Below are 22,626 nucleotides of genomic sequence, written 5' to 3'. Positions count from 1 at the left end.
TGTATTGTTGTCAGCATGTGTGCCTATATACCATGTGCATGCAATTTCCTTGGTGAGAAGGGGGCATGAGATCTCCTAGAACTGGAGTTACACATGTTAGCCACCCTGTGGGTGCTAGGATTTGAACCTGGGTCTTTAATTGCCGAACTCTCTCTAGCTCAGCTTTATGCATTTTAACATGCACCTGAGGATAAAACATCTTTTAGCTTATTTTATTTTATTTTATTTTATATATACCAGTGTTTTACTTGAATGTGTTTCTGTATACCATGTGTGTGCCTAGTGTCCCAGGATGCCAGAAAAGGTAGTCATAGTCTCTAGAACTGGAGTTCCCATTTGGGTTATAGAAACTGAATCCAGGTTCTCTGCAAGCCCAGCAAGTGCTTTTACCCAGTGGGCCATTTCTCCAGCACCAGGACAAAATGTTTTTACAGAGGAGTGTGGTGTGTTACTGGTCAAAACCAGGGTGTTCAATGTGGTAGGTAGACACTCCCACTGAGCTGTACTCCTGGCTAACCTTTTAATTTTGAGACAGGATCTTGCTAAATTGCTTTGTTTAGCCTCAAACTCTTTCCTGCCTCAGCCCCAAGTAATTGGTATTTTGTGTATGTGACACAAAGGGTATTCTTTGTAAACTGCATGCTTTGAAGTAAACATTCTTTTAAAAGGAGCTAATTGGAGGCTAGCAAGATGGTCTAGAGTAAAGGCACTTGCCACCAAACCTGAGGATCTGAGGTAGCTCCCCAGGGCTCATACAATGCAAAGGGAGAACTGATCCTACAAATTTTCCCCTGACTTCCACACTTGGCTATGGCACAAGCATGCCTACACAAATAAGCAAACAAACAAATACATAAATATAAAATTTGTTTGTATTTGGGTTTATAGCACCTATTTACTGGAGTAATAGTTATTTTAATTGCCTAGGTACTCTCTGATAGTCTCTGGTATTAGTGTATAATATTAATAATAAATGTTACCTAAGGACATGGGAGAATCGAAGCAATGTAGACTGCCAGCTTCTCATCCTAATTATACTAGTTAGTGAAACTGCCCAATTACAAAGACTAAAGTAGATTTTTCCACTAAGGTTTTGTTTGTTTGTTTGAGACAGGGTTTCTCTGTGTAGCCTGGCTGTCCTGGAACTCATTCTGTAGACCAGGCTGGCCTCGAACTCACATAGATCCACCTGCCTCTGCCTTTAGAGTTCTGGGATTAAAGACGTGTGCCACCACTGCCCGGCTCTCTACTAACTTGTTAGTTATGGAAATTCTTCTCTGTGTGTATGTATGTGTTAGTTACACTAACAGTTACATTCTTAGAAATGGAATGGCTGGATCAAGAAGTCTGGGTGTTCTAAAAATTTTAAAAATTCTAGGACCTGTGCAGACTGTGTGCATGGAGCACACACGTTCAGGCCATCCAGAGTCCCAGCACTGAGAGAGTTCCACTCCTAACCAAGAAGCCGTTTGTGCGTGACAGTGCCTGGGAGAGGGAAAGCAGTTGTCTTCCATGGAGTGATGTGGTGTGTCTGCCACACTCCAGGGCAGGCCTCATGCTCAGGAGGGGTTGGCCAATACAAAATGAACTCTGTTGTGTGTGTGTTTGCTTTTTTTTTTTTTTTAAAGATTTATTTATTTATTTTATTATGAGTACACTGTAGCTGTCTTCGGACACACCAGAAGAGGGCATCCAATCTCACTATGGATGGTTGTGAGCCACCATGTGGTTGCTGGGATTTGAACTCAGGACCTCTGGAAGAGCAGTCAGTGCTCTTAACCGCTGAGCCATCTCTCTAGCCCATGCTTGCTTTTTTTGTTTGTTTGTTGATTTGAGTTTTTGTTTTTGCTTTTAGAAGAGAAAAAGAGAAAGAAATTGAGTGAGTGGGGACCTAGGAGGGGTCAGGGAAAGGTAAAGAATATGATCAAACATATTGTATGAACAATTAAAAAATAAGTTTATTAAAAATTTCAAAATTATGGGGACATTGGTGGGTGTCAGTTTGCCATTAGCATGCAGAAATCTAGTTCACTTTGCAGCTGATTTGGAGTTTTAGTACACTAGTTATGATACTAAGTGGTTATCTGGAAAGACATGTAGGATAATTAGTACTGATATCAGTTTGATTCTGAACCGGCTACAGAATTTCTTTTGGACATATGACAATCTTAATTTCCTTCAGCTTCCTACAGCAGTGCAGTCACCAGTGCAGCAGCAAGTCCCTGCCAGACCTTCAGGACCTCTTGTTCAGGGGCAATCTCCTTTTGTACTTCAGAACCAGTACGAACCTGTTCAGCCACACTGGTTTTACTGCAAGGAGGTAGAATATAAACAGCTCTGGTTGCCTTTCAGTGTGCTTGACTCTCTGAATCTTGAAGAGATCTACAATTCAGGTAAGTACCCGTCTTGCACTGTTCCTTCTCATTTGAGATAGAAAGAATGAAGGGTATTTATCTATGGTCTTCTTTTCAACTCTCAGATTCCTTAGTCTGTGTAGGTCTCCAGATTCTACTTTAAGATGGTAGTACTAATTAATATATATCCGGAGTTATTGAGCAAAGTATTCAAAGAAATAGTTTAGTAATTTCTTTGTTTTAGCTGGTCACAGTGGCACACTTTTCATGCCAGCACAGGCAGATGTCTGTGAGTTTAAAGCCAGCTTGTCTACATAGTGAGCTCTAGGCCAGCCAAGGCCACATAGTTAGACCCTGTCTCAGTAAAGCAAAACATAACCAAAAAGTTGTTTTAAATCAGAGTGGTAGAGTCATTACATAATCAGGTTTTAGTTTTCTTATGTCTCTTACTTGTTTGGAGTTATGGGGCATGAAGTATTTCCTGTGGAACTGTTTTGTGGAATGCTGTGTGAAAAAAGTGTTCTGAGGTTGGATGAATTTTGGAAATAATTGTTCTCATGTCTACCTCTTGAAAGAGATGCCACACAGGTGTATTGTAAGACTCTAATCTTGCAGCATACAGATATGATTCTTTATCTTGATATTATTTGATGATGAAACTATTAAATATCAGTCAGTATTCTCTAGCAGTGTACTTCCTGGGACATTTTGGTACATTAGTTACTGCTTCATTTTACTTTTTAAATGGGATTTCATTTAGCCCCAGGCTGGCTTCTAAATCACCAGAGAGCTATAATTATCCAGTGACTCCTGAGCCTTCTGATTCTGGATCCCAAGTGCCGGGATTACAGGTGGATGGCAGTACATCTGGTTTGATAGTGCTACTTAAAAAAACCCAAACTATTTCAGTTGTTTCCTGATTATGTTTTTTTTTGTTTGTTTGTTTGGTTTTTCGAGACAGGGTTTCTCTGTGTAGCCCTGGCTGTCCTGGAACTCACTCTGTAGACCAGGCTGGCCTCGAACTCAGAAATCCGCCTGCCTCTGCCTCCCAAGTGCTGGGATTAAAGGCATGCGCCACCACCGCCCAGCCTCCTGATTATGTTTTTAAAACTTGCCCTGGCTCCTTGTTTCTACTCAAGAAGAGTCATGCTGCATAGCAGCTCACTCACTCATGTGATGTCAGCACATGAGAGGATGGAGCAGGAAGACTGCTGGGAAGTTGAGGCCAGCCTGGGCTACAGAAGGAGACTCTGCCTCAAAAGCAAATAAATAAATAAATAAATAAATATCATGATTTTGAGCAATACAGATTATCTTGTGTTTTCAAAAAAGAAAAAAAAAGCTTAATTGTCTGTCTTTGAGTATTGACTAGTAGCATCGTGAATGTTTTTGTTAATGTTGTTTGTCTTTTCAAATGCACCTGATAACAGTAGAAGAAAATGTCTTCTTGGTTTCTAGTGCAGCCAGATCCTGAGAGTGTGGTTCTGGGCACGGATGGTGGACGCTATGATGTGTACCTTTATGACCGCATGAGGAAGTCTGTGTACTGGGAAGAGGAGCCAGCTGAAGTGAGACGCTGTACTTGGTTTTACAAGGGGGACACAGACAGCAGATTTATTCCCTATACAGAGGAGTTCAGTGAAAAGCTAGAGGTATGAATGTTTTATCTCTTTATACTTTACAGAACAAAGGCATGTATGCAAGACATGCATCTGTGAATACCACTTACAGTACAGATGGCTTTATATACAAGGTGGCCTATGTTGATCCTGTCACTAAGGAGATTGATCTTTAAGTGGTATCATCATTCAGGAAGTGCTGCATGTAACACGACCCTGTGTCTCAAGATAAGACTGTATGCTTTGGAAAGGGCACATTCCACATCTACTAAGGGGTTCATATCAGGCCTTCAAGCAAATTTAGGTAGAATCTAGGGATGGTAGCACTTGCTTGTAATCTCAGCATTTATGAGGCCAAGGCAGAGTACCATGGGTTTGAGGATTGCCATGGGCTAATAGAAGAACCATCTATAAAAACAATCAATCAGTCAATCTCTCTCTCTTCCTCTCTCTACTCTCTCTCCTCCCCTCCTTCCTTCATCTCTCTTTCCCTCTCTGTCTCTCTCCTCTGCCTCTCTTTTGAGACAGGATTTCTCTGTGTAGCCCTGGCTGTCCTAGTCCAGACTGGCTTAGAATTCACAGAGGTCCACATGCCTCTGCTTCCTGAGTACTGGAATTGAAGGTGTCTTAAAGCATAACTTTTAAAAGTTTTATGGCATTTATTTATGTGTGTGCTCTCACATGTGCACGTTACATGACTGGAAGTCAGAGAACATGCCAGAATTGATTTTCTTCCTTCTACTGTGTGGGTCCTGGGCGTGGAACTTAGGTATTTAGGTTTGGCAGTAAGTGTCTTTGCCCACTGAGCTCTGCCAGTGGCCCGTAAAGCCTACTTTAGTTAGTTCAGCAGGGAAATATATAAAAGGTGCTAATTCCTAGAGCTAAATCTGAGTAAGCACATCACTAAAGATAAACAGTAATTGTTGGTGCTTTAGGTAGGGTCCTGTGTAGCTGCAGTATCCAAAGTCCCAAAATAAGTAGGCTTATTATTTTGAAGCTAAAAGTGCAGTGTTTATGTGTGAGTATCTGAAAACAGAGCAAGCATTTTTTTTTTTAAAGATTATTTATTTTATGTACCTGAGTACACTGTAGCTGTCTTCAGACACACTAGAAGAGGGCATTGGATCTTATTACAGATGGTTGTGAGCTACCTTGTGGTTGCTAGGAATTGAACTCAGGACCTCTGGAAGGGCAGCCAGTGCTGTTAACCACTGAGCCATCTCTCCAGCCCCAGCAAGCATTTTCCTTTAACTGTAATGGTAATATTGCCTGTGGGTGACACAGCTCTAGGCTGGGCTAACGAGCCAAGTCTTGCCCCTTGTATCGGCATGAGGCCCAAGCTCCTGCCTAGCTTTCTAAGAAACCCACTGCCTCAGTGGAGGCAAAGGAAGGTGGGAAGTGAGAAACAGATGATGCCTGTCACTGGTGTGTGGTTGATCCTGTCCTGTGTGACTACCAGGACAAAGAACAGAAGTGGTTTTTATTTGAAAATGCTTTTAATTTTATGATGACACAATTATCTCTATAGAAAACCAGGTGAACCTTTAGAAATACCATTAGACCAATATAAGAGTTGAAAGTGTCTCTCTGTAAAATCAACCAGTGTAAATTAGCAACATTCCTGTGCAATAGAACTAACCAGTCAGAAATCATAATAGAAGATACTGTTTATGATGCCAAGGAAACTATAACGTTTGTAGAAAAAAATTCAATAAAAGACACTCATGAGGGCTAAGGCTTGTAGTTGAGTGGAAAATGTCCTCCCAATGTGCACAAGCCCCTACGTTTTATCTCCAGCACTTTGAGGGGAGGAAAGATTTGCATAAGCTGGTCACAGCAATATGAGTCTCCAGGCCCAGCTATTCAAGATATAGTAAGATTATTACCCTCACACCCAATTGGTCTTAATGGAGGGAAGCTATAAAACAAAGAGTGTAAAAGTGACCAGGTACAGTAACACATTCCTTAATCCAAATCAGCTGGGAGGCAGAGGCAGGTAGATCACTGAGTGAGAGGCCAGCCTGATCTACATAGCAAGCTTGAGTCGAAAAGAAAAGAAAAAAGAAAAGAAAAGAAAAGGCTGGGCAGTGGTGGTACATACCTTTAATCCCAGCATTGGAGAGGCAGAGGCAGAGAAATCTCTTAAGTTTAAGACCAGTGTGGTCTACAGAGTGAGTTCCAAGACAGCCAGAGCTATACAGAGAAACCCTGTCTTGAAAACAAACAACACTGAGTGCTCTTATAGAGGGCTCAGGGTTGATTTTCAGCACTCAGACGCAGCTAATAGCTATTGGTAACTCTAGTTCTAGGGGCTCTAACAACCGTCTTCTGACTTTCCTAGGACACCAGAAGTGCACATGGTACACATATATACATGCTGGCAGAACACACACACGTATTAAAAAAAGTGACTCAGGAGTAGAGCTAAATACTGGGTTTGTTTATGTACAGTCTCAGCATCAACATTGTTTCCTCCCCTCCACCCCAGAGCACTGGTGAAGTACTAGCCCCCAGTGCTCACAAATGCCACTTTGTGTGGAGCTAGGGTGTTGCAGATATAATCATTTGAGATGAAGTTACTTGAGTAGGGTAGTCTCTAAGCCCCTGTAGCTAGTGTCATTATATATAATAAACACCAAGACAGACTTGTTCAGAAAGACAGAATGCTGTGCTTTGATAAAGGCAGAGGTGGGAGTAAGGCTTACAGTAATGAATGGCCTTGATTGTAGCAAGCCAAGGGTAGTTAGGAGGGTTCTATCCATGTAGATTCATAGGATTGGTGTCCAGCTGTCACTTTGATTTTGGAGTAGTAGCCTCAAGGACTAAGAGATAGTAAATTCATTTAACGATACTCAGCTTGTTCATCCCTATGAAACTGATGCACTGTCTAAACCTCTATTATTTTCCCCCATTTAATGGAGATATTATTTAGGAATGTGTGAGAGCAAACACTGGAGTAATTTGTCAGGTAGTCAGATGTCAGGACAGTATGGCAACCAGTAAACCAGACCTACCACTACTGCTTTGCTGCCAGTGTCGTCCTAATGGCCCTCCACGCTCGTCTTGGTGTGACGCCGATCGACTGCACTGCATTGTGTGTGTTCTGTCTCTGCAGGCTGAGTATAAAAAAGCTGTAACCACAAATCAGTGGCACCGCAGACTGGAGTTTCCAAGTGGAGAGACTATTGTTATGCACAACCCAAAGGTGAGGTGCTTTCTGAGATGGTGGGAGGCCCACCGTAAAGTCATTCTGCTGTGTGTGTGATAATGTTTTGTTTTTAGTGGTTTTGGCAGTGATTTATTTACAATAAATGTGTTATGTTTCAGTCAATCAATCAAGACAGGGCTTCTCTGTGTAGCTCTGATGTCCTGGAACTCACTTTGCAGACCAGGCTGGTTTTGAACTCACAGAGGTCCACCTGCCTCTGCCTCAAAGGCCCAAAACACCACACCTGGCAAGTGTATTTTGAAATAATTTATTAGTCATGGAAATTGAACTTTTTTTCCACAGAGTTTCCGTTTGGATGACACATTAATTGATACTAAGTATTACCTTAAAAGGAGCTTAGTGCATTTTTCACTTGGTTTGATGGAGCCCTCTCTCTACAAAGAGCTAGAAAAGATATTCAGGGTGTCTGCTCTCTGTTGAGCTCCTAGCTCTGCCTTCGTATTATGAGAGCAGCGGTGGGGAGACATTTTGTGCGCGCGTGCGCGCGCGCACACACACACACACACACACACACACACGCACACGCACACGCACACGCACACGCACACATTTATAACCCCCTCCCATTCTTGTAGTGCTGAGAATCTCAGGAAAAAAAAGTCACTATATACTGCAATAGGTTTAGTGGTATATTCCCGTAGTCCAAGCACATGGGAGGCAGAGGCAGGAGGATGGCTTTAGATTCTAGTCTAACTTCATCTAGATGAGTCCAAGCCAATCTGGGGATGTGTATTAAGACCTCATCTTGAAAACCAACTAAACACCTCTAAATATTGCTTAACCTATAGTGGGAAATAATTTTGCTATGAGCCTGTCATAATCTTGTGTCTTGAAGGTTATTGTTCAGTTCCAGCCTTCTTCAGTGCCAGATGAATGGGGGACGACACAAGATGGACAGACGAGGCCCAGAGTTGTAAAGCGTGGAATTGACGACAACCTTGATGAAATTCCTGATGGTATGTTTAGTTTGCTTGAGAGAAAAGTCTGTTTGTACTGCTCTGTTAGTGTCATCCTTCACTATGAAGAAAGAAGCAGTTACTAGAACTACTCCAGCATGCTCAGAATTCAGCCATATGCTGGTCACAGTTCTGTCTTTTTTAAATTATTGTTCCTTTTTAAGTTTTAGATTAAAATGTGTCGGAGGGTTTTGCCTGTATATATGCATATATGCACCTTGTGTGTGCCTGGTGCCAACAGAGTTCACAGAGGGATTCAGATCCCCTGGGAGTTAGGGCTGGTTGTAAACTACCATGTGGGTGCTGAGAACTGAACCTAGGTCCTCTGCCAGAACAACAAGCACTTTGAACTGAGCCATCAGTTTTACATTTCATTTTGTTTTGAAATAGGGTCTCATTGTATAGTCCTGGCAGTCCTGGAACTCAGAGATCCGCCTGCTCCTGCCTCCACCTCCCAAGTGTTAGGATTACGTGCATCTCAGAACAATTATGTTACTTTTATGTCTTCGTTTCTAGAATTCTGTTTAAAACACACAAACCAGATTCTATGTGTAATATGTGTATATGTGTTGTTGTGACAAAGTGCTGTTTGCTATTCTACTGCCACCAACTCTCTCAGCCACTGGGCTACTCTATCTAGCTAGCCCCTGCAGCACCTGATCACGGTGTTCCCAGCTCTGGTTCACTTGTCCCTAGAGCCACTAGTTCTTTCTCAGCCATAAACCCCTGTAGTTGGCAGTCCCACATTCCATAACTAAATAGAACTGTCAAGTTCCTGCACTATGCCAAGCACCGGCGGGCCACACGGCCCTGTGGGGTGTCATCTCTGCAGACCCTACGCCCGTGGCCCCTGAGATGGTGTGGTTGCTGCCTCTGCCTGCCCACCCGCCAACTCCACTGCTCCAAGGCTCTAGGCCTAGCCCCTAGGCCCACTCCACTGCCTCCACAGTGCTAGGCCTAGCCCCATGGAATGACCGCCAGTCTCTCGGTTAGATATCACAATACCCAGTAACTGAGTAAAATCAAAACTCTTAAAGCTTATACTTAACCAGTCAGATTTATATATCAATAAAATCTCAATATACAAGATGCCCACACAATTTAAACAAGTTATCCCAATTATTCTAACCCTGTAAGATAATTCATAACTACCTGTGGCTACTGAAAGCCACATTGGTTCTGAATTATCCTGTTCGTCTTCCATCTTGTTCTCCCCTCTCTCCATCTCTCTCGCTCTGCAACTCTTAGCTCTGCCTCCCCTTTTCCCTGTCCAATCACAGGCCTCCTGCTGCACTAATTGGTTTTCCTATTCTGTGCCATTGAAGAACAAGTTTTATTTTGATAGTAGACATTTCATTGTCTAATAAAATAAGATAAATAGGTATTAGGAGATCTGGATGAAGTAGTGTAGGAAAATAGATTGAACTTTGAAATGTTTCCTGTTACAGTTCTATTATTATGAAGAGACACCAAGACCAAGGCAACTCTTAGAAAAGGAAGCATGTAACTGGGGGCTTGCTTCAATTTCCATTATCATCATGGTGGGAAACATGGCAGCAGGCAGGCATGTAAGCAAGCAGGCATGGTGCTAGAGATAGCTGAGAACTTTAGGTTCTGTTCTGAAGGCAAAGAGAGTGACTGGGCCTAGTATATGCTTTTGAAACATCAAAGCCCAGTCTGTAACATAACCCCTCTAAGGGCACACTTCCCAGTCCTTCCCAAACAGTTCCACTCCCTAGTGACTAAGCATTCATATATGGGCTTTTGGTGGCCATTCTTACTCAACCATACTCCTATAGGTTTTTGTTTGTTTAGAGACAGGGTTACAGTGTATAGCTCTGATTGGCCTGGAACTTGCTATGTAGACCATGCTAGCCTCCAGCTCACAGAGATCTACCTGCCTCTGCCTCCAGAGTACCAGGACCATGACTGGCCATCCTAGAATGTTTTTGAATTAAGAGGAATGACTTTGGGAACAAAGACTTTGAAGTTTTATATTGTCAGATTGCCTGTCCATATCGGGCTTAGTGTCCTATGGAGGGTGTTTGATTTTGTTTGTTTTTTGGTGCAGGGGATTGAGCTCAGGTCCATGTTCATGTACACATTTCATACTACAGAGCTACAGTTTCATCCCAGTTCTGTTGTGGTCTGAAAAAAAAATCATACATTATGGCGGGTCAGTAGGCTTATGAAGAACTGATGTTTCCTTGACCTCTCCGTTTAGTGTGCCATTATTTGCCAAGCTAGACAAAGTATTCTAATTTGATACGGGTAATGAGAGATACTTGCTTTGGAGGGCAATGGATTTCTTTGGCTAGCTTATGATAAAAAGGATATCAAGAACTTAGCAATTTAATTAACAATACCAAATACTCAGCTTTGTGTATATGTGTGTTTTATGGTGATTATTTATTTGTTTTTACCAGGGGAAATGCCTCAAGTTGACCATTTGGTGTTCATGGTGCATGGCATTGGGCCTGTGTGTGACTTGCGCTTTAGAAGCATTATTGAGTGTGGTAAGTGAAAGTCACATTTTGTTTCATAGAAGACTCCGAGCGCTGATAAGAGGGCTCTTTAGAGCTCATTTTATGATCGTTCCTAGCTGTGGCCTTGTGGCTGGGGCTATAAGTGGAGATTTCTGTGGTCAGTAGAAACTATTAATCTGTGTTTGATCTGCTCTTACTGGAAGTTATCATGGTAATATTCACCGTGTTGGTCAACAGCCAGCCTGGCTGAGCACGCGCAGCAGCATAGAGCTCCTGCGCACTGAGTTGCTACATAGGGAGCCCTCTGAGAAGCTGCTTAGGGACTAGTGACTCCTAAAGACTTATCTGTAATAAGTCTGCACTTACTGAATACTTAGTATTGCATGTGTTTTATCATCAGCCTCACAGATACACCTTTGGGTGTGGGTGTGTCGCTGTCACCTCCAGTGCTAGGAGAAGAAAGGCCTTGGCTGAGTTAAATGTGCTACTGTTACAGTTGGTTGGTTCTGGAACCTGATGCTGAAGAGGGCGTTTGAGGTAGTTAAACTAATTTTTTAGGCCTTAAGTACAATGAAACTTAAAAAGTACTTCTGAACAACCAGTGTTTGTTGATTTACTATTTTGTCATTATTTTTTAAAACATATAGCTTTATCTTATTACAAAAGTCAGCTCATTTTAGTTAATTAATTATCTACAAAGCTAAGATACTTTTCTCTTAATTTTTTTTTTTTTAAGTGGATGATTTTAGGGTGGTTTCTCTCAAGTTGCTACATACACACTTCAAGAAGTCAGTAGACGAAGGGAAAGTCAGCAGAGTGGAGTTCCTGCCCGTTCACTGGCACGGTGCCTTGGGTGGACATGCTACGGGTGTTGACAGGTTTGTAGATTTTGATAACTTGTTTTTTACCGTAGCTAAAATTAGAGACAAATTTAAATTGTAATATAAAATGGCTTATTCCAACATGAGCAAATAGCAGCCTGTTAATATCGGGCTGTTCCATGTGTGTATCTGTGTTTATTCCTATTGTAAATATTTAAGGATCTAAGAAATTTTAGACAGAGCTTGTTTTGAATCCTGGAAATTGAATTCAGATTCCCAGATGTGAGGAATACACCCTAGCTCTCTCTGTTGCTGGCCTTAAAATACCTGATGTGTTGTGGGTTAGAAGGAGCCTGTTGAGAATCAGCAGCATCCTTGTCTAGTTAACAGTAAAACAGATCTTTTCCATGTGATAGCAAGTGTGTTCAGATTATGGCAGATTTCCCCATGGGGTGAAAATCACCCCTCTTTGGGACTTACATTTTTAATTTCTTGGTGGGGAATACATAAAACAGTTAAACTGTAGGCCATTTATTGATGCCAGTGAATGTTAACAGCATTCACCAGGCACCGTGGCAGAAATTCCCCCTTTAGTTTTGAATGCACAGGTCCAGACAGTATTTACACTGTCACAGATGACTAATAGCATGTTCCTAGCTATTGACATTGTGATGTGATGGGGTCTGTGCTTTCATAAAGCTAACCCTGCCAACAGTGTTCTGGCCGCATTGTGCTGTGCTGTGAGGTTCTTGCTTCCTCTCTGAATGCTCACCAGCTGCCCTTAGAGAATTTTTGTTTCTGGTAACTTCTTTCATATTCTAAGTGTGACAGCCTCTCGTCTCTCTCAGCCACAGTTTTGTCAGGCATCCAGATTTTCAGTTAGTTAAAAGAAAAATGGTACAGTAGGCTTGTTTATTTAAAAATGGAAGTAAAGTCTTCACTTATGTCATATTTTATATAGCAGCCCATTGTAGAATTCTGAAATTCAAAATGCAGTTGTGGCACAGATGATTTTTTTTTTACTTTCTCTTAACTATTTATGAATTATTCTGCCAACAGAATTAGCTCATTGCTAGCCTGTGACATCTACAGGTTGATTGTACTAATTAATGTATAATCTATACTTTGTACTCTTTTATTTTTAATAAATAAAAATTTAAACTGTTAAAAATTCAGAAGTTGAAGGTACATACTGACAGTAACTTTTTTTTCCCTTTTAAAACAGGAATATCAAGAAAATCACTTTGCCAAGTATTGGTCGGTTCCGGCACTTTACCAACGAAACTCTGCTAGATGTTTTGTTCTACAACAGCCCTACCTACTGCCAGTCAATTGTGAAGAAGGTGGGAGTAGAGATAAACCGGCTACACTCGCTCTTTATGAGTCGGAACCCAAACTTCAAAGGAAAGGTCTCGGTTGCTGGCCACAGTTTAGGTAAAGCTGCCCCATAGTCTCAGATGCGCTGTTTGCTTTGTTCAGATGTTGCAGTGTGTTTGTCTCGTTTAAAAACTTGGAAAGCTCGGGTTTGTGAACAGAGGACAATGCTTGGAGTTGAGACTGCCTTTGCTCTTCAGTTCAGTAGCAGAGGAAGGCTGTGTGTTTTTGTTGTTGCTGTTTTAAGATTTTTATTTGATTTATGTGTATAGGTTTGAGTCTGTTGAATGTATGCCATGTGTATGTGGGTGCCCTTGGAGGTCAGAAGAGGATATCTTATCCCTGGAGCTGGAGTTGCAGGTGCTTGTAAAGTGTTGGATATGGGTGCTAGGAACTGAGCTTAGGGCCTCTGGAAGAACAGGATACACTCATCCCCCAAGCCATCTCTAGCTGGTAGGCTGTATGTGGGTTTTTTGTCATTAGGTGAAATAGGAATATTGTTGCTCTTAAAAAAATGTGTAGGTAAAGCTGTCCTGTGTAATGTGAATTTGTTTGGTTTTGTTCAGAAGTTTTTTGTGTTTTTCTGGTTGCAAAACTTAGAGCATATACAAGACTCACATGTACATGCGTGGACATGCGTACTAGAACACCTTTGTGGAGGTCAAAGGGCAACTTGTAGGGTCAGTTTTCTTCCAACTTTACATTGTACCTTAGTTTGATTTCTATTGCTTTGATAAACACTATGATTGAAAGCAATGTGGGTAAGAGAGGGCTTATTTCAGTTTACAGTTGTTGTCCATCCTGAAGGGAAGTCAGGGCTTCCTGAGTACAGAAAAACCTGGAAGCAGGAACTGAAGCAGAGGCCATGGAGGAGTGCTGCTTACTGGCTTGTTCTTCCTGGCTTGCTTGGTACACTCAGCGTTACCAGCCCAGAGATAGTACTGCCCATCAAGGGATGGGCCTTTCTGTGTGAATCTTTACCAGTCTGATGGGGTGTTTTCTCAGTTGAGGCTTCCTGTTTGCTGATGACTCTAGCTCCTGGCTAGTTGACAAAAACCTAAGAACAAACTCTCGGACTCTGGAGATCCAACTCAGGTTGCTGATTCTGCATGGCAAATACCTTTACTGGCTGTGCCATCTTGCTGGCTATGATTATTAGATTTTAATCAGCAGCTGATCTTTGTATGACTTCTGTCGGAGACTGAAAAAAAGCAGGAGAATTTATTTAGTGCTGAAAATACTTGGGTTAACTTTGTTATAAAGCATAATATCTTTTTCTTAGGTTCTTTGATACTGTTTGACATATTATCTAATCAAAAAGATACGAGTGTCTCTAAGTCTCCGGGATCTGTGGCTGTTTCTAATGGAGTTATGAAACATTCAGATTTTCAGGAAAAGCAGGTAAGTTTCTAGTTACCTTGTTGACATTGAGAGTTAAGGCTGGAGCTGAGCTCTTCTCCAAAACCTGTGCTGTTCCCTGTAACTGTTTCTAATTGTTAGGATGCATTGAGGCTCAGAGGTACAGCAGAAGAGCTGATCTTCACACCTGTAATCCTGGCTGAGGTGGGAGGATGATAAGTTCAAAGCCAGCCTGGGCAGCACAGGAGATGCCATCTCTAAAAATTCCTTATGGATTATAAAATAAATGTGAAGGCTTAGGATTTCTAAAAGCAAATTATTATAGGAAATGGGAACATGAATGATTTACTAAATGTATATATTTTAAAATCCAGGTGAAAGACGGCAACGTGCTAAAAGCATAGTTCATTTGTAGAGCAAATTATTTCAGATTTTATGTAGATGAGGAGACATTTTGTGGGAGTTTTGTCTGAGCTTTGCATTGTTTCCTTCCCCTTTGTATTAAGATATCTGAAGAGTCAAAGCTGACGTCAGATGAGTCATGTGACCTTGATGTTGAAGATGAAGAACCCCTAACTTTGCATGGAACCCTGGAAGCACTCAGCATGTCTGATTACATTAGCACTTTTGAAAAAGAAAAGATTGATATGGAATCTCTGGTACTGATAATAGCCTGATTTATTTTGTTTAAAATTATTTTTCCTTAGTGTAATCTGGAAAATTGAAGGAAGACTTAAAAGCACTTTTATATCAGAATTTATTCCATATAAGCCCAAAACTTATATGTTTAAAAAAAAAATAGAAACAAAAAGGGGGTGGCTAGGGGGAGAGATGTCTCAGTAGTTAAGAACACTTGCTGCTCTTGTAGAGGACTGGGGTTTGGTTTCTAGTATCCACGTTGTGATTCACAACTATCTGTAACTCCAATTCCAGGATCAAGTGCCCTCTTCTGGCCACTCTGGATACCAGCACACACTTGTGACACACACATATTCACAAATGTTGACACACACATGTTGACACACACACACACACACACACACACACACACACACACCCCAGGAGCACATATATACATGTAAAAAATAGCTTTTTTTAAAATTTGAGGGGAAAAATGTGTAAAGCTTTTTTCAAGCATGTGACAAAAACCCAGAGCCATATATGGACAAGAACGTCAATGTTGTATACAGTATGACAATATCTAATGGCCAGAGACAGGAAAAGCACAGACACAGACAGATGGGGCTTTTATAGTCAGAGCCTTTACTGTACTAACGATACGCAGCAGGCACACATGCAGCACAAACGAGAGCACGACTTAAAGAAAGAATGTAACGGTGGCCTCCTGCCTTGGGGGACAAGTCCAGAATGCCTGGGAATGCTACAGGGATGCTCACTGGACACTGGTTTAACACTGTGGGACCTTAGTAGTCACAGTGCACACAGACAGGGTGCTGGTGGAGTCATTCGTGCAGTCATGCAGTAGGACTCTGCAGCAGGTGAATGACATGTCTCATCATGAATCTTGATTTGTGTTCCCTCTCTCTCTCTCTCTCTGTTTCTCTCTCTCTGTCAGATGTCACTGTTGTGTGCACCTGAGGGATTTCTGAAGAGAGGGCCAATTGCTAGCAGTTATCCCTGAAAGAATTGGATGGTTGGGACCAGAATGGACAGGAAAGATTTGAGGGGATTCATTATATGTTTGACAGTATAGTTTTTTTTGCATGTAGTCATGCAGAATTTTTGCATGACATAAACATATTTCCTATTAAAAATAATAGAATTTTTAATGGAGAGGACAATTTGGAAAATTTTTTGTCGCGCTAGATGTTGGAAGTCAGAGCCTCACATGTGCTATGCAAGTGCTCTACCAGTAAACTGAGACCAAACATGGTAAAGTTTAAAATAATTTATTGCTTAAAACAAAAGCCCAAGCTTCTTGAAGTTGATTCTTTTAATTTTTTTTGTGTCCTACTTTGAGATTATCTGTTTTTAGATTGATTAATTAATATGTTCTTTGCTTCCCTTTAAAGCTTATGTGTACAGTTGATGACCTGAAGGAGATGGGGATACCCCTTGGGCCCAGAAAGAAGATAGCCAATTTTGTAAAACTTAAAGCATCCAAACTGGTAAGGTTTGTCTCTGCCCTCAAGAAAAATGAACACATTTTGTAACCTGACCTTTGTGGTTTGTATGTGTAGCCTAAAACTCAACTATGTAGCATGATCCTTTTGCTTCAGCCTCTTGAGTCTCTTGGGATTATAGGTGTGAGGCACTGTGCTTGGCTCTCATTTTTATTTTAGAAGCTTACAATACCCTCTTGGTTGGGCAAACTATTTTACTTCTCCCTGGAATACAATAATGGAAGCCCAGGCTCCAGAATCAGTTGGGGCTGGATTGTATTCACATTGCACTAGCTGAACAACTTGGTGTTCCTGGGACAGAGAGTTCCCAGGACAAAGGACTTCTCATTTTATTAGTTTATGTAAAAATTCTTTAAAAGGTTTATTTTATGTGAACGGAAGTTTTGTCTGCCTATATGTATATATATGCACTATATGCATGCCTGGTGTTCATAGAAGTCAGAAGAGGGTGTCAGATCCCTTAAAACTGGAGTTACAGATGGTTGAGAACTACTGTGTGGTTCCTGGGAATTGAACCAGAACTTTCTGCAAGAACTGCTCATCCATCTCCCCAGCTCCAGCTTTCCCTTTCAAACTGATTATTTGAGGATTTCCAGGTGCAAAAACTTGTGAGGTTCTTGACAAATGAATGAATGAGAGGTGCTAACTCCCAGGGAAGCTACTTACTAATAGCACGTTTATGAGCATTGACTTGATTTCTCTGATCCTTGATTTATTTATTTATTTATTTATTTATTTATTTCATCACTAAAATGGGGCCCGCATGCTGGCAAGATTGCTAAGCAAATAAAGGCATCTGTCACCAAGCCTTGCTTCCTGAGTTTGATCTCACAAGTTCTCTGACCTCCGTGTGCAGCATGTGGTATGCATATATCCATTTCTCTTTCCCACACATGTCCATCCACACAGATAATGAAGTGGGAATAGAATAGTTACAATGGAAGCTGTACTTTTTTCTCTCATAGGTTAGACTATGTATGTGACTTGTGTAGTAACCTGCCATGTTAGAGTTTAGCACATAGTCATCTACTGTGTCTAAATTTTATATTTTTATCTGAGACAGTTTCATGTATCCTAGGCTGGCCTGAGGCTCACTGTGTAGCTGAGGATGACCTTTGCTTCTGACCCTCCTGCAGTCACTTGCCAGGGCTGGGATCACAGTCATGCCTCACCATGCCTGGTTTAATGCAGTACTGGGGATCAAACCCAGGACTTTGTGCATGCTAGACAAGTAGTCTACCACCTGAGTTACATTCCCATAGTTTTTAAAAAACTAAAAATTTTAAAATATATATCATAAGTCACATTATAAAATTTCATGAACTTGTATTTTCTGTAATGAAAAAAACTTTTAAATGTGCTCTGTTCTGCTTTTTTTTTTTTAGGATTTATTTATTTTTATGTATATGAGTACATTGTCGCTATTTTCAAACATACAAGAAGAGGGCATTGGATCCCATTACAGATAGTTGTAATAGCACCATATGGTTGCTGAGAATTGAACTCAGGACCTTGCAGACGGCGCTCTTTTTTTTTTTTTTTTTTTTCAAACGGGGCTCTTAACCGCTGAGCCATCTTCCCAACCCCCCCTTTTTTGCTTTTAAAAATAATTTTTTTCTGACTTTTGCTGGGGCTTGCAAAATTTAAAGTTGAGACAAATCCATTATCATCTGTCTTGTTTTTCCCCCTGTACACTGAATTACATTTTTACTTTTATATCAATAAGTCTCATGGTTCAGTATCTGAAGGACATGCTAGAGAACCTGAAGGCCAGGGGAGTAACACCAGAGTTCAGTTGGTACAGTTCTCAGAGGGGAGGGCAAAGCCAGAGGTTGTGGTGAGAAATGTCAAAAGCAGTGATTGGGGTTTTATAGTTGCTGAGAAAGATGATAGTGGTGTGAATTTGGGATGGAAAGAGAACAACTGAAGACATTTTAGATAAAGCAAACTGTATTTGATTACGTGTTGAGAAAAGCTACTTGACTATGAGGTGTCCTTCCTTTTCCCTGTGTGGTAAATAAGTCATTCTCTAATTGTAGTTCACACACAGCTCCTCCTCTCTCCTGAGTCTCTCAGAAGTCTGTGGGCAGATCCCCAGAGGGTAATTTCCACATGGGATCTTATTCATCAGACAGAATGAGCTAATACTGCTCTGATGAGCTTGTTGACCCAACACACATTGTTTGAGGAGTGTGCTGTGGTGCTTCTGAATGTAGGCCCTGTTGGTTCTCCATACACAGCAGTGAGGCCAGGCCCTCGGCAAAACAGATGAGGACTGAGGAGTGATGGCTTCAGGCTCTTTGTTTATGTCTTCAGTTTTTTTTGCAATAAAAGGTTAAAAATTAGAAAAGTTCTTTGAAAAACTCTCAGAAGGAACCTGTTTTATAGATTGCAATGGCTTGGATATAGAAGCTATGGAATTTTAAGCATGTTTGGAAATGAATAACAATCTATAATGCAATTTCACTTTTTAAATTCAAATGTAACTGCTTCCCGATGAACCATGAGACTTTGCCAGGCAGTTTGCATTGATTAGTCTGTATTGTTTACAGGTGAGTTTTTGACATATGAAGATAATACTGTGTCTTGGTGACTTTCTATCACTGAAAAAATGGGACTAAAAGTATCCAATTTTTTTGTTTTGTTTTTAAGCAAGGATATCAAGTATGCATGGTATATTTGGCTTTAGGTAGCTCTATAATGTTTAGAATATTAAACTCTCTGAATATAGTAAAAGGTAATGCCGAGTGAGAAGGTAAATAGCAGCTGGAAGAACCTTAGAATGTTTGATTTTAGGTTTCAGATTGTGCCACCTCACAGGCAGGGCGTGAGATAAACGAAGCTGTCCAAAATGCCAGTAGTGAAATCAGCTGCCCATGCTGCTGACTGAGTAGTCTTCGATGTTATTGTCCTTCATGTTAACCGGTTGGACTACTTCCCTGTTCTGTTAGTATTTTGGAATGAATCGATAGAAAAGAACAGTTGGTCAGCTATTTAGTTTAGCTGCTGTTAAACAGAGACTAACTTAACCCTTCCCAGCCTGGGGAGTAAGGAGCTCTGACGTTGTGGATAGAGGTCCACTTTGACAAGTGTACACCTTCTGACACAAGGTGCAGTCAGCCAGTACTTACCAACCACTGGAAATGGGCATTGTCCTACCAGCATTGGCATCTTTTTATATATTTACCCCATAGTTCTTGCTGTTTGCTTTGTGGAGATACATAGCTCTTAAAGTGTTCTGGGTTCAGCTAAGCACCTAAAGAAAGAAACTGTGTGTGTCTCTTGGCACCACCGTGCTTCCTACTGACCTTCCCTCTCAGTGAGTGCCTTGTGTTTGAAGTCAGTACAAACATGTTTCTGCCTAGATCATGTAAGTAGAGTCAGTAGAGTGTATTAGCTTTGTGTTTGCCCTCCTCTACTTAATAATTTTGAGATTTATGTTAGAATGAATTTTAGCTGTTTTACTGTATTTTGTCTTTTGTAATCTATATTTTTCTAAGAGTTGTACAGCTTATTATAGCTATCACAGCATGTCTTTCCTGATGATAGTACGTGTCTCTAAAAAGTGTACTTCTTCTGGGAGGCTGGAGAGATTGCTTAGCAGCTAAGGGAGCTTGGCTGCTCTTGTAGAAGGAGCTAGGTGAGGTTCCCGGAACCTGCATGGTGACTGCAACTTACCCTCACTTCAGTTCCAAGGGATGTGCCCTTCTCAGGCCTTCATAGTAACCAACATGCACTTGACATCCACTCATACAGCAGTGTATACACAGATACACATACGTAAAAGTGACCTGGCTGTCCTAGAACTCATTCTGTAGACCAGGCTGGCTCAAACTCAGAAATCTATCTGCCTCTGTCTCCCAAGTGTGAAATTAAAGGGGTTTGCCACTATGCCCAGCTCAAAAAATAAATATTTTCTGAAAGTACCTTTTCCCAATAATCCCAGTATTATTACTATGCCTAAATCAGTAAGAATTCCTTAATTGCATGGCAGTATATCTTGTGAGAGATAAGAACTGGACTTTGCCTCAAGATTGTCTTATACTGTTGTGGTGTTTTATAGAAGCAGAAAAAAGCAGCATCAGAGAAGAAGGCAGCGCTGGCTGCTCTGACGAAAGGACAAGATGAGAGTGCTCCAAAAATTAAGGAAATGGCTTCTCCATCCTCAGAATCCAAGAGGAAGCTCTCCGTTGGGCCTTACGTGTCATCTGTACGTGTTGATTATGAATCTTTTGAAGTTGGCACAGGACAGGTGAGTGTATATTAGTGAGGCTAGCATTTTAGGTTGGAAACGCACATTTATCATTTGGTCTGACTGTATGTTTGGAAATAGCTATGTAGCATGCTTTTGGAGCTGCACACAGAAAACTGGTTTTCTCTTAATAAACATTTTATGCTCAGGAGATGTCATGTATTCAGAGCATGTCATCTAAGTTCTGTAACTGTCCTTTAGTCTCTTTCCTGTTGATACTTTTGTAGCATTAAGTCTCGTAATTGGTAACAACACAAAGGGCTAGAGTTATAAACTCATGTTCAGAACATGCACATTTCTTTGAGGAATTGGTGTACTCACTTTATTGATGTGTTCTACTACTCCTGCATTTAATAAGATTATCCGGTATACTTAAATTCAGTTGCATAGAGTATAGAGATACTCTGAGAGGCTGTCACTTTCAATATACTTACTGTTGTTCATTTAGGGAAAGCATAGCCTGCAACTTGATGTTTGATCTAGCCTCTTCACGATTTCTTTTAAGTCCAGTTCCTTTCTAAGATTCTATTTTTTAGGGTTGGGGAAGATGGCTCAGTGGGAAAAGTGCTTGTCATGGAAGCAATGAAGACCTGAATTCAAATTTCCAGAACCTGTGTAAAGTTGGGTATGGTAGGGCACTTCTGGAATCCCAGTGTTCCTACGGGGAACAAGGAGGTGGAGACAGGAGAATACCTAGAAAGTTGTAGGTGAGCTAGCCTGGCATATGCAGATGCCAACAAAGAGGAAGGAGGGGATTAACACCCAAGGCTGTCCTGTAGCTTACACACACAACATGGCAAGCATCCGCCCAAACTTACACACAGAAAAATGTACACACATAAACACACAGATTATAGTTTTTAAAATTGATTATTGCATATATATATATATAAAATTGTGTGTGTGTGTGTGTGTTTGTGCATGCATACCATGACACTCAATATGGAGGTCAGTGGATAGCCTGTAAGACTTACTTCTTTCTTACCATATGTGGCAGGGGCTCAAACTTAGGCCCTTAGATTTAGTAACAAACACTTTTAATCTTGCTGAGCTATCTTGCTAACCTCAAATTGTATTAAAATATCTCACTTTTGTTGCCAGGTAAGGTGGAACATACCTTTAGAAGGTTCTCTGTATTCAAGGACAGCCTGGTTTACATAGTGAGTTCTAGGCCAGTCAGAGCTATCTAATGAGACGCTGTCTTTAAAAAAAAAAAAAAAAAAAAAAAAGTCTTTTCTTTTTTAATCCTGAGCAAACCAGAGCAAATGCTAATAAAGAAGGAAACTTCCTTACCTCCTTGTTGGGTGGCACCACAGCACACCTCTCTAACTCCATGAAGTGAGACTCATCTTCATGGAGTGGTAGCTCCACAGGAGAAAAAGAATTACTTCTTTAGGTCTAGTAAAGAACATTTTATGGAGGCTTTTTTAAAAAACAATTATTTTTATTCTGTGTGCATTGGTGTTTTGCCTGCATGTATGTCTGTGTGAGGTGTCAAATCTTGGAGTTACAGACAGTTGTAAATTGCCATGTGGGTGTTGGGAATTGAAACCAGGTCCTCTGGGTTTTCAAGACAGGGTTTCTCTGTGTAGCCCTGGCTGTCCTGGAACTCACTCCGTAGACCAGGCTGGCCTCGAACTCAGAAATCTGCCTGCCTCTGCCTCCCAAGTGCTGGGATTAAAGACGCGCGCCACCACCGCCCGGGGCAGTCAGTGCTCTTGACTGCTGAACCATTGTAGCCCTGGCTGTCTGTCCTGAAACTCAGTGTGTAGACCAGCCCGGCCATGGGTTTAAAGGAATACCACTACTGCCTGGCCTTAAGATTAATTTTTAATTATGTATGTTTCCGGTGTGATTGTGTGTTTTGCAGGGGTTGGGAATGTGCAGGTGTGAGTGCAGGTCCAGAAGAATCCAGAAGAAGAATCTATCAGATCCCCTGGAGTTAGTTAGAGGTGGTTTTTTTTTTTTTTTGTTTTTTTTCTTTTCCTTGTTTTTTTTTTTTTTTTTTTTTTGTGTTTGTTTGTTTGTTTTT

The 22,626-nt window shown here is 41.1% G+C and overlaps 1 protein-coding gene across 4 annotated transcripts in view; it reads left to right on the top strand.

Moving 5' to 3' along the window:
* Window positions 1-22,626, top strand: part of Sec23ip (SEC23 interacting protein) — a 43,804-nt gene that overhangs the window by 5,097 nt on the left and 16,081 nt on the right. For 3 of the 4 annotated variants that reach the window (XM_028769409.1, XM_028769407.1, XM_028769406.1), the window contains 11 exons: window positions 2,183-2,393; window positions 3,813-4,006; window positions 7,089-7,178; window positions 8,038-8,158; window positions 10,585-10,674; window positions 11,381-11,522; window positions 12,691-12,899; window positions 14,122-14,240; window positions 14,705-14,857; window positions 16,232-16,327; window positions 20,406-20,594. In XM_028769409.1, coding sequence (XP_028625242.1) covers window positions 2,183-2,393; window positions 3,813-4,006; window positions 7,089-7,178; window positions 8,038-8,158; window positions 10,585-10,674; window positions 11,381-11,522; window positions 12,691-12,899; window positions 14,122-14,240; window positions 14,705-14,857; window positions 16,232-16,327; window positions 20,406-20,594 — 1,614 coding nt within the window. The remainder of the gene's footprint in view (window positions 1-2,182; window positions 2,394-3,812; window positions 4,007-7,088; window positions 7,179-8,037; window positions 8,159-10,584; window positions 10,675-11,380; window positions 11,523-12,690; window positions 12,900-14,121; window positions 14,241-14,704; window positions 14,858-16,231; window positions 16,328-20,405; window positions 20,595-22,626) is intronic. The other variant, XM_028769408.1, reaches the window with a different exon arrangement.

The sequence above is a fragment of the Grammomys surdaster genome, unplaced genomic scaffold, assembly GCF_004785775.1.
Source record: "Grammomys surdaster isolate TR1022 unplaced genomic scaffold, NIH_TR_1.0 192, whole genome shotgun sequence".
Taxonomy (NCBI): domain Eukaryota; kingdom Metazoa; phylum Chordata; class Mammalia; order Rodentia; family Muridae; genus Grammomys; species Grammomys surdaster.
Note: the sequence above shows the minus strand (reverse complement) of the source record. Positions and strands in the feature narration are given on the sequence as shown.